Consider the following 12,452-nt stretch of genomic DNA (forward strand, 5'->3'; position numbering starts at 1 on the left):
AGGCAGTGATAAAGACTCACTAATAAAGAGTCAATGATAAAGAACTGTTATAAAGACTCATTAAAAAAGACTCAGTGATAAAGAACTCTTAAAAAGACTCATTAATAAAGAGTCAGTGATAAAGACTCATTAATAAAGAATCAGTGATAAAGACTCATTAATAAAGAGTCAGTGATAAAGACTCACTAATAAAGAGTCAATGATAAAGAACTGTTATAAAGACTCATTAAAAAAGACTCAGTGATAAAGAACTCTTAAAAAGACTCATTAATAAAGAGTCAGTGATAAAGACTCATTAATAAAGAGTCAGTGATAAAGACTCATTAATAAAGAGTCAGTGATAAAGAACTCTTAAAAAGACTCATTAATAAAGAGTCAGTGATAAAAACTCATTAATAAAGAGTCAGTGATAAAGACTCATTAATAAAGAGTCAGTGATAAAGAACTCTTAAAAAGACTCATTAATAAAGACTCAGTGATAAAGAGTCAGTAATAAAGAACTGTTACAAAGACTAATTAATAAAGACTTAGAGTTCATAAAGACTCATTAATTAAGAGTCAGTAATAAAGACTAATTAATAAAGACTTAGAGTTCATAAAGACTCATTAATTAAGAGTCAGTAATAAAGACTAATTAATAAAGACTTAGAGTTCATAAAGACTCATTAATTAAGAGTCAGTAATAAAGACTAATTAATAAAGACTTAGAGTTCATAAAGACTCATTAATTAAGAGTCAGTAATAAAGACTAATTAATAAAGACTTAGAGTTCATAAAGACTCATTAATTAAGAGTCAGTAATAAAGACTAATTAATAAAGACTTAGAGTTCATAAAGACTCATTAATTAAGAGTCAGTAATAAAGACTAATTAATAAAGATGAAGCTGTATCCTGAGCTGTGCTCAGAGTGGTGTTGTTCTGTCTGCGTACCTCCGGCCACTGGTGTCGCTGTGGTCTCTTCAGGGGAGGAGTCTGTCTCACTGTTTCCGGGTTATTCCCGTGACCTCGACACGCGTGTGGAAACAGGCAGCCCTACTTTCCTTTGACCAAAACACCGACAGAAAACATCAGCGTTCACGGAGGAGAGTAGACCAAAGTCTGACTTTACCTGAGAAAGAGACGGAGTTTTCCCGCCAAAATGGGCCCGGTGAGTCTGCGCCGACAAACACCGACGGTAGATGTAGACTGTCTGGTCTCGAGTCTGGTCTGGTAGTCTACCGTCAGACTGGTCTGGTTCATCTCACTAGAGTCTGGTTCCTTTAAATACCCGTTAACACGAGAACTCTGGTGTTTAACCTCAATAGAACCCCACAGAAACAAAGAGAATATTCTAACGTCACTGCTGTGTTCACGTCCACAGGTCTGATATTTAAGAGTCTCCTTTAGCCCCCGTGTTACTGCTGATGGTAGACCAGGGTTCACAGAGACCTTTAAAACGGGACTGATTCATTTAGCTGCTACAGGAGACCACTAGGACTCTGGATACGTTTGAGATCAGGCTTTTCTTTCAATTCTGTAGGGAACCAGTCAGGATTCCGGTTCTCAAGTCAGGATTCTGGTTCTCAAAGTCAGGATTCTGGTTCTCAAGTCAGGATTCTGGTTCTCAAAGTCAGGATTCTGGTTCTCAAAGTCAGGATTCTGGTTCTCAAGTCAGGATTCTGGTTCTCAAAGTCAGGATTCTGGTTCTCAAGTCAGGATTCTGGTTCTCAAAGTCAGGATTCTCAGATCAAAGTCAGAATCCAGAGGTGAAAGTCAAAATTCTAATCAAAGTCAGGATTCTCAATAAAGTCAGAATCATGAGATCAAAGTGAGGATTCTCAGATCAAAGTCAGAATCCAGAGGTGAAAGTCAAAATTCTAATCAAAGTCAGGATTCCGAGAGAGCCAGAATTCTCAGACTAAAGTCAGAATTCTAAAATCAAATCCAGAATTCTAAAATCAGAGTCAGAATTCAGAGATCAAAGTCAAAATTCTAATCAAAGTCAGGATTCTCAGATCAAAGTCAGAATTCTAATCAAAGTCAGAATTCTCAGATCAAAGTCAGAATTCTAATCAAAGTCAGGATTCTCAGATCAAAGTCAGAATCTGAGATCAGAGCCAGAATTCTCAGACTTAAGTAAGAATTCTAAAATCAAATCCAGAATTCTAAAATCAGAGTCAGAATTCTCAGATCAAAGTCAGAATCTTGAGATCACAGTCAGAATTCTAAATTCAAAGTCAGGATTCTGAGATCAAAGTCAGGATTCTGAGAATAAAGTCAGAATTCTAAAATCAGAGTCAGAATCTTGAGATCAGTGGTGTTCAAATGTTGCCAGTGTTTCTGAGCATCACTGACAGCTCTCAGGGATTTCTCTGCAGTCCAGGATGGTTTCATCTCTCCTGTTCTGCTCCATCATGGCCACAGACATACGGGTAGCTGCTGATAATAATAATGCTTAAATCCGGTTTGTGGGTTCACACTAGTGCAAGGCCTGGCAGTTAATCTGGTTTAAATTTCAGCCACAGTGTTAACTTCCAACAGTCCTGAAACCAAGATAATCCTGATTAAATGTTGGCTGTGATACGGTCTGTTAGTCCGGTTTGTAGTCCAGAGGTTGTGGTGAAAGCTCCACTGGTCTGATAGTTTGGCCCTGATTTGTTGATGTTGTACCTCATTATTTTACATTTTATTTTGTTGTACCTCATTATTTTACATTTTATTTTGTTGTACCTCATTATTTTACATTTTATTTTGTTGTACCTCATTATTTTACATTTTATTTTGTTGTACCTCATTATTTTACATTTTATTTTGTTGCTTTTTTCAGTGTTGTGTTTGATAAATGAATGTAATGCAGACGAGTTATTGTGTTTAGTAATGGTGATCTCAGTACCAGTCAGAATAATGACTATGATTTTAGTGCCCTCGTTCACATTGCCGTAGTTAGTCACAGTTTTCTACTCTCTGACAGGCGTGAGACCGTCAGTGGAAGAATAGATGTGTTTAATTTTAATGCTCTAAATCAGAGGAGGGTAACTGAGAACCTCATACGGGGCCCTTCCTCTCTAAATGTGGCCCCTGGGAGTCGAGTTCGAAGACCAGCACCTTGTTTTGACACGCCTCAGGTCTTAAAGGTTTCACCCTCTCTCCTCCCTCCAGCCTCGGTCAAAGAAGCGTCGTCCGACGTTTCGCCGCCTGTTGAAGACAAGCGGCGTGAAGCTGGAGAACAAACTGAAGAACCGACAGCTGAAGCAGCAGAACGTGGCCAAGAAGCAGCGAAAAGAGCAGAAGAAGCTGAGGGCGGCGATGAAGGACGCCGTCATCAGGATGCCACGCCCTCTGGAGACGTACATGAAGAGACCCGGTGAGGGGGCGGGGCTTCAATTTAATGTGATGAACAGCGTCAGAGCTGTCAGAGAGTTTCGGGGGGGGTACCACAAGGGTCAGTTCTGGGTCCACAACTGTTTCCTGTGTTTTAACTGGATTTAGCTGAGTTTTAACTGGGTCTAACTGGTTTTAGCTGAGTTCAACTGGGTGTAACTGGATTTAGCTGAGTTTTAACTGGGTCTAACTGGTTTTAGCTGAGTTCAACTGGGTGTAACTGGATTTAGCTGAGTTTTAACTGGGTCTAACTGGTTTTAGCTGAGTTTTAACTGGGTCCAACTGGTTTTAGCTGAGTTCAACTGGGTGTAACTGGATTTAGCTGAGTTTTAACTGGGTCTAACTGGTTTTAGCTGAGTTCAACTGGGTGTAACTGGATTTAGCTGAGTTTTAACTGGGTCTAACTGGTTTTAGCTGAGTTTTAACTGGGTCCAACTGGTTTTAGCTGAGTTCAACTGGGTGTAACTGGATTTAGCTGAGTTTTAACTGGGTCTAACTGGATTTAGCTGAGTTTTAACTGGGTGTAACTGGATTTAGCTGAGTTTTAACTGGGTCCAACTGGATTTAGCTGAGTTTTAACTGGGTCCAACTGGATTTAGCTGAGTTCAACTGGGTGTAACTGGATTTAGCTGAGTTTTAACTGGGTGTAACTGGATTTAGCTGAGTTTTAACTGGGTCCAACTGGATTTAGCTGAGTTTTAACTGGGTCCAACTGGATTTAGCTGAGTTTTAACTGGGTCCAACTGGATTTAGCTGAGTTTTAACTGGGTTAAACTGGATTTAGCTGAGTTTTAACTGGGTCTAACTGGATTTAGCTGAGTTTTAACTGGGTCTAACTGGTTTTAGCTGAGTTTTAACTGGGTCTAACTGGATTTAGCTGAGTTTTAACTGGGTGTAACTGGTTTTAGCTGAGTTCAACTGGGTGTAACTGGATTTAGCTGAGTTTTAACTGGGTCCAACTGGTTTTAGCTGAGTTTTAACTGGGTGTAACTAGATTTAGCTGAGTTTTAACTGGGTCTAACTGGTTTTAGCTGAGTTCAACTGGGTGTTACTGGATTTAGCTGAGTTTTAACTGGGTCCAACTGGTTTTAGCTGAGTTTTAACTGGGTGTAACTGGATTTAGCTGAGTTTTAACTGGGTCCAACTGGTTTTAGCTGAGTTTTAACTGGGTCCAACTGGATTTAGCTGAGTTCAACCAGGTCTAACTGGATTTAGCTGAGTTTTAACCGGGTGTAACTGGATTTAGCTGAGTTTTAACTGGGTCCAACTGGTTTTAGCTGAGTTCAACTGGGTGTAACATGATTTAGCTGAGTTTTAACTGGGTCCAACTGGATTTAGCTGAGTTTTAACTGGGTGTAACTGGATTTAGCTGAGTTCAACTGGGTGTAACTGGATTTAGCTGAGTTTTAACTGGGTCCAACTGGTTTTAGATGAGTTTTAACTGGGTCTAACTGGATTTTGCTGGGTTTTAACTGGGTCTAACTGGTTTTAGATGAGTTTTAACTGGGTGTAACTGGATTTAGCTGAGTTTTAACTGGGTGTAACCGGATTTAGCTGAGTTTTAACTGGGTCTAACTGGTTTTAGCTGAGTTCAACTGGGTGTAACTGGATTTAGCTGAGTTTTAACTGGGTGTAACTGGATTTAGCTGAGATTTAACTGGGTCTAACTGGATTTAGCTGAGTTTTAACAGGGTCTGACTGGATTTAGCTGAGTTTTAACTGGGTCTAACTGGATTTAGCTGAGTTTTAACAGGGTCTGACTGGATTTAGCTGAGTTTTAACTGGGTCTAACTGGTTTTAGCTGAGTTTTAACTGGGTCTAACTGGTTTTAGCTGAGTTTTAACTGGGTCTAACTGGTTTTAGCTGAGTTCAACTGGGTGTAACTGGATTTAGCTGAGTTTTAACTGGGTCTAACTAGATTTAGCTGAGTTTTAACTGGGTCTAACTGGTTTTAGCTGAGTTTTAACTGGGTCCAACTGGATTTAGCTGAGTTTTAACTGGGTCCAACTGGATTTAGCTGAGTTCAACTGGGTGTAACTGGATTTAGCTGAGTTTTAACTGGGTCTAACTGGATTTAGCTGAGTTTTAACTGGGTCCAACTGGATTTAGCTGAGTTCAACTGGGTGTAACTGGATTTAGCTGAGTTTTAACTGGGTCCAAATGGTTTTAGATGAGTTTTAACTGGGTCTAACTGGATTTTGCTGGGTTTTAACTGGGTCTAACTGGTTTTAGCTGAGTTTTAACTGGGTGTAACTGGATTTAGCTGAGTTTTAACTGGGTCCAACTGGATTTAGCTGAGTTTTAACTGGGTCTAACTGGATTTAGCTGTGTTTTAACTGGGTGTAACTGGTTTTAGCTGAGTTCAACTGGGTGTAACTGGATTTTGCTGGGTTTTAACTGGGTGTAACTGGATTTAGCTGAGTTTTAACTGGGTGTAACTGGATTTAGCTGAGTTTTAACTGGGTCTAACTGGATTTTGCTGGGTTTTAACTGGGTGTAACTGGATTTAGCTGAGTTTTAACTGGGTGTAACTGGATTTAGCTGAGTTCAACTGGGTCTAACTGGATTTAGCTGGGTTTTAACTAGGTCCAACTGGTTTTAGCTGAGTTTTAACTGGGTGTAACTGGATTTTGCTGGGTTTTAACTGGGTCTAACTGGATTTAGCTGAGTTTTAACTGGGTGTAACTGGATTTAGCTGAGTTCAACTGGGTCTAACTGGATTTTGCTGGGTTTTAACTGGGTCCAACTGGTTTTAGCTGAGTTTTAACTGGGTCCAACTGGATTTTGCTGGGTTTTAACTGGGTCCAACTGGTTTTAGCTAAGTTCAACTGGATCTAACTGGATTCTACTGGGTTTTAACTGGGTGTAACTGGATTTAGCTGAGTTTTAACTGGGTCTAACTGGATTTTGCTGGGTTTTAACTGGATCTAACCGGTTTTAGCTAAGTTTTAACTGGGTGTAACTGGATTTAGCTGAGTTTTAACAGGGTGTAACTGGATTTTGCTGGGTTTTAACTGGGTCTAACCGGTTTTAGCTGAGTTTTAACTGGGTGTAACTGGATTTTGCTGAGTTTTAACTGGGTCTAACTGGATTTTGCTGGGTTTTAACTGGGTCTAACTGGTTTTAGATGAGTTTTAACTGGGTCCAACTGGATTTTGCTGGGTTTTAACTGGGTCCAACTGGATTTAGCTGAGTTCAACTGGGTGTAACTGGATTTAGCTGAGTTTTAACTGGGTCTAACTGGATTTAGCTGAGTTTTAACTGGGTCCAACTGGATTTAGCTGAGTTCAACTGGGTGTAACTGGATTTAGCTGAGTTTTAACTGGGTCCAAATGGTTTTAGATGAGTTTTAACTGGGTCTAACTGGATTTTGCTGGGTTTTAACTGGGTCTAACTGGTTTTAGCTGAGTTTTAACTGGGTGTAACTGGATTTAGCTGAGTTTTAACTGGGTCCAACTGGATTTAGCTGAGTTTTAACTGGGTCTAACTGGATTTAGCTGTGTTTTAACTGGGTGTAACTGGTTTTAGCTGAGTTCAACTGGGTGTAACTGGATTTTGCTGGGTTTTAACTGGGTGTAACTGGATTTAGCTGAGTTTTAACTGGGTGTAACTGGATTTAGCTGAGTTTTAACTGGGTCTAACTGGATTTTGCTGGGTTTTAACTGGGTGTAACTGGATTTAGCTGAGTTTTAACTGGGTGTAACTGGATTTAGCTGAGTTCAACTGGGTCTAACTGGATTTAGCTGGGTTTTAACTAGGTCCAACTGGTTTTAGCTGAGTTTTAACTGGGTCCAACTGGATTTTGCTGGGTTTTAACTGGGTCCAACTGGTTTTAGCTGAGTTTTAACTGGGTCCAACTGGATTTTGCTGGGTTTTAACTGGGTCCAACTGGTTTTAGCTAAGTTCAACTGGATCTAACTGGATTCTACTGGGTTTTAACTGGGTGTAACTGGATTTAGCTGAGTTTTAACTGGGTCTAACTGGATTTTGCTGGGTTTTAACTGGATCTAACCGGTTTTAGCTAAGTTTTAACTGGGTGTAACTGGATTTAGCTGAGTTTTAACAGGGTGTAACTGGATTTTGCTGGGTTTTAACTGGGTCTAACCGGTTTTAGCTGAGTTTTAACTGGGTGTAACTGGATTTTGCTGAGTTTTAACTGGGTCTAACTGGATTTTGCTGGGTTTTAACTGGGTCTAACTGGTTTTAGATGAGTTTTAACTGGGTCTAACTGGATTTTGCTGGGTTTTAACTGGGTGTAACTGGATTTAGCTGAGTTTTAACTGGGTGTAACTGGATTTAGCTGAGTTTTAACTGGGTCTAACTGGTTTTAGCTGAGTTCAACTGGGTGTAACTGGATTTAGCTGAGTTTTAACTGGGTCTAACTGGATTTAGCTGAGTTTTAACTGGGTGTAACTGGATTTTGCTGAGTTTTAACTGGGTCTAACTGGATTTTGCTGGGTTTTAACTGGGTCTAACTGGTTTTAGATGAGTTTTAACTGGGTCTAACTGGATTTTGCTGGGTTTTAACTGGGTCTAACTGGTTTTAGCTGAGTTTTAACTGGGTGTAACTGGATTTAGCTGAGTTTTAACTGGGTGTAACTGGATTTAGCTGAGTTTTAACTGGGTCTAACTGGTTTTAGCTGAGTTCAACTGGGTGTAACTGGATTTAGCTGAGTTTTAACTGGGTCTAACTGGATTTAGCTGAGTTTTAACTGGGTCTAACTGGATTTAGCTGAGTTTTAACAGGGTCTGACTGGATTTAGCTGAGTTTTAACTGGGTCTAACTGGATTTAGCTGAGTTTTAACAGGGTCTGACTGGATTTAGCTGAGTTTTAACTGGGTCTAACTGGTTTTAGCTGAGTTTTAACTGGGTCTAACTGGTTTTAGCTGAGTTTTAACTGGGTCTAACTGGATTTAGCTGAGTTTTAACTGGGTCTAACTGGATTTAGCTGAGTTCAACTGGGTGTAACTGGATTTAGCTGAGTTTTAACTGGGTCTAACTAGATTTAGCTGAGTTTTAACTGGGTCTAACTGGTTTTAGCTGAGTTTTAACTGGGTCCAACTGGATTTAGCTGAGTTTTAACTGGGTCCAACTGGATTTAGCTGAGTTCAACTGGGTGTAACTGGATTTAGCTGAGTTTTAACTGGGTCTAACTGGATTTAGCTGAGTTTTAACTGGGTCCAACTGGATTTAGCTGAGTTCAACTGGGTGTAACTGGATTTAGCTGAGTTTTAACTGGGTCCAACTGGTTTTAGATGAGTTTTAACTGGGTCTAACTGGATTTTGCTGGGTTTTAACTGGGTCTAACTGGTTTTAGCTGAGTTTTAACTGGGTGTAACTGGATTTAGCTGAGTTTTAACTGGGTCCAACTGGATTTAGCTGAGTTTTAACTGGGTGTAACTGGATTTAGCTGTGTTTTAACTGGGTGTAACTGGTTTTAGCTGAGTTCAACTGGGTGTAACTGGATTTAACTGGGTTTTAACTGGGTGTAACTGGATTTAGCTGAGTTTTAACTGGGTGTAACTGGATTTAGCTGAGTTTTAACTGGGTCTAACTGGATTTTGCTGGGTTTTAACTGGGTGTAACTGGATTTAGCTGAGTTTTAACTGGGTGTAACTGGATTTAGCTGAGTTCAACTGGGTCTAACTGGATTTTGCTGGGTTTTAACTAGGTCCAACTGGTTTTAGCTGAGTTTTAACTAGGTGTAACTGGATTTTGCTGGGTTTTAACTGGGTGTAACTGGATTTAGCTGAGTTTTAACTGGGTGTAACTGGATTTAGCTGAGTTCAACTGGGTCTAACTGGATTTTGCTGGGTTTTAACTGGGTCCAACTGGTTTTAGCTGAGTTTTAACTGGGTCCAACTGGATTTAGCTGGGTTTTAACTGGGTCCAACTGGTTTTAGCTAAGTTCAACTGGATCTAACTGGATTCTACTGGGTTTTAACTGGGTGTAACTGGATTTAGCTGAGTTTTAACTGGGTCTAACTGGATTTTGCTGGGTTTTAACTGGGTTTAACCGGTTTTAGCTAAGTTTTAACTGGGTGTAACTGGATTTAGCTGAGTTTTAACAGGGTGTAACTGGATTTTGCTGGGTTTTAACTGGGTCTAACCGGTTTTAGCTGAGTTTTAACTGGGTGTAACTGGATTTAGCTGAGTTTTAACCGGGTTTAACTGGATTTAGCTGAGTTTTAACTGGGTCTAACTGGATTTTGCTGAGTTTTAACTGGGTCTAACCGGTTTTAGCTGAGTTTTAACTGGGTGTAACTGGATTTAGCTGAGTTTTAACCGGGTTTAACTGGATTTAGCTGAGTTTTAACTGGGTCTAACTGGATTTTGCTGGGTTTTAACTGGGTCTAACCGGTTTTAGCTGAGTTTTAACTGGGTCTAACCGGTTTTAGCTGAGTTTTAACTGGGTGTAACTGGTTTTAGCTGAGTTTTAACCGGGTTTAACTGGATTTAGCTGAGTTTTAACTGGGTCTAACTGGATTTTGCTGGGTTTTAACTGGGTCTAACCGGTTTTAGCTGAGTTTTAACTGGGTCTAACCGGTTTTAGCTGAGTTTTAACTGGGTGTAACTGGTTTTAGCTGAGTTTTAACCGGGTTTAACTGGATTTAGCTGAGTTTTAACTGGGTCTAACTGGATTTTGCTGGGTTTTAACTGGGCCTAACTGGATTTAAATGAGTTTTGACTATGTTGAACTGGTTCTATTAATTATTTTAGTAGTAAGCTCCTCACAGCTCTCTGATTGTTGAAATCTGTGTGTTCAGAGGAGGAAGAGGAGGAGGAGGAGTTCCTGGAGTCTCTGCCCACAGACATGATGGATGAAGAAGACCTGGAGCAGATGACCGCCATGGCTCGCCAAGCTTCCTTCATCACTAGAGACCTGTCGTCATGGTAACAGTAACACACACATGAAAACGCTGTAAAGCTCAGACTCTGCCATCACAGTGAAAACCTTTAGATCTAAACGAAGAAACCAAAGTAACTGAGGCGTGTTTGGGGTTCCTCTCAGCACGCCGGTCCACAGCGGGAAGAAACGGAGCTCCGAGGTCATCCGCAGCTACGAGAAAGTTCCCAGGAAGATGGCGAGGACGGAGGAGAAGGAAGTGATCCACCTGCTGCCGATCAAAGACAAGACGGGGGTGATTCCTCAGAGCGTGGAGAGAGGTGAGACGGGCTGATCTGATTTTTGTTTTAACCTGTTCACCCAAACACAACAGGAAGCTGGAGACACGAGTTAAATATTTATTTACTACAGTCATCAGGTAGATCGTCTACAGACCGCCTGGTCTGCCTCCAATATCCTCTAAATTCATCCACAAACTGATCCAGCGGTGGATGTGATTGGTTAATGTCTGGTAACTTCCTCTCTGTTTGTTTATAGTCCTCAAAAAGCAGCCTGAGGAGGAAGAGGAGGAAGAAGAGGCTGAAGAGCCGGAGGAGGAAGAAAACGGTAAGAAGGACTCTGAACCTTTAGACAGAACTAAAATAAAGTCTTCTATGTCATCAAAGTTTTCAGTTTTAGTCTAAAAATCTCCATGAAGTCCTCGTGAGCAGCGAGTCTGTGAGCTTTTTAATGCACAGACCAATAGGAAACAGGTAGAGGATGGACCAATCACGTCAGCTCTGCCTGTTGTTGCTATGCTGTTCTACAGGAGACATTTGCTTTGATCTCACTAACATAGTCCCAACATTCTATCACACACACACACACACACACACACACACACACACGGTATCAACAAACAGCGTTTCATTTTGACACAGTGTTATAAAACAGCATTTTAAAAAATAGTATTTAATTCTAAAGTAGCATAAAACTGTGTTTTATTTTGAAATGGTGAAAAATGTTAAACTATATGAAAAGCATTTTATTTTGAAATGGTAAAAAATTTAAAAAAGCATTTAATTTTGGAACGAGGTAAAAAAAAAAAAAGCATTCAGACAAAAATCTGAAAATCAGAGTGAAGCATTTGTTGTTGGGATTTTAATGAAAACACTTCAAGTATAGATCATTTTGACAGGAATGCGTTGTGTGTTTTTCACCTGATCCCTGAGCCTCTTCTGTTTCTCCTGTTTGATCTGCTGGTTTTGCTGTGTGGTAAATGTTCCTGTGATTTTTTGGAAGATGAAGAATGAAAGCGAATGTTTTTGTCAGTCATTGTTTTGCATTGCAGGATTTAGACAAATGAATGTAATGCAGGCGAGTTAGTGTGGTTAGTAATGGTGATCTCAGTAGCAGCCAGAGTAATGACTGTGATTTTAGCGCCCTCGTTCACATTGCTGTAGTTAGTCACAGTTTCCTACTCCACCAGTTAACAGGATTTAGACACCAGTTAACAGGATTTAGACACCAGTTAACAGGATTTAGACACCAGTTAACAGGATTTAAACACCAGTTAACAGGATTTAGACACCAGTTAACAGGATTTAGACACCAGTTAACAGGATTTAGACACCAGTTAACAGGATTTAAACACCAGTTAACAGGATTTAGACACCAGTTAACAGGATTTAGACACCAGTTAACAGGATTTAGACACCAGTTAACAGGATTTAGACACCAGTTAACAGGATTTAGACACCAGTTAACAGGATTTAGACACCAGTTAACAGGATGTAACCCTTGTGCCCTTCTCAAATTTCCTACCCTCTTTACACCTTCGAGGCAGAAATGTACACGTACAGAAAAATTGCCATTAAATCAGCATACATCAATATTTTTTTCTTTTTTTTTTTCATAAATCTCTTCAACAACTTCAGACCTGCTCAAATCGACCAGTCGTTCAGTAATTCTCAGAATTTTAACCCTTTAAATGCCAGTTTGATTATTTGAAATCATTGATTTTTTACTACAAATAAACACAAAAAGTGAATTATTTTCCATAAAATTAATAATTTAAAGATGGGGCTTTGGTGCTGATGAGAGTCTTGGATGAGTCAAAGATTAACAACAAAATTGATTTGATTGCATTAATATTTTTTATGTAATGTCAGAAATACCCTCTGGACACCTTGGAGGCTAAAATGCCCCCATTGACTTCCATTAAAACCAGTTTTTTTAATCTCACTGTCACTGCAGTATAAAAT

At 39.8% G+C, this 12,452-nt stretch overlaps 1 protein-coding gene across 1 annotated transcript; it reads left to right on the plus strand.

The window, feature by feature from the left end:
- Positions 1-988: 988 nt before the first annotated feature.
- On the plus strand, positions 989-11,501 carry noc3l (NOC3-like DNA replication regulator). The gene is made up of 6 exons (XM_041815156.1): positions 989-1,148; positions 3,140-3,344; positions 10,130-10,256; positions 10,375-10,529; positions 10,747-10,815; positions 11,491-11,501. The coding sequence occupies exons 1-6, from the start codon at positions 1,140-1,142 to the stop codon at positions 11,499-11,501; spliced, it is 576 nt and encodes a 191-aa protein (XP_041671090.1). The 5' UTR covers positions 989-1,139.
- Positions 11,502-12,452: the final 951 nt, after the last annotated feature.

This window comes from Cheilinus undulatus, linkage group 20, assembly GCF_018320785.1.
Source record: "Cheilinus undulatus linkage group 20, ASM1832078v1, whole genome shotgun sequence".
NCBI lineage: Eukaryota > Metazoa > Chordata > Actinopteri > Labriformes > Labridae > Cheilinus > Cheilinus undulatus.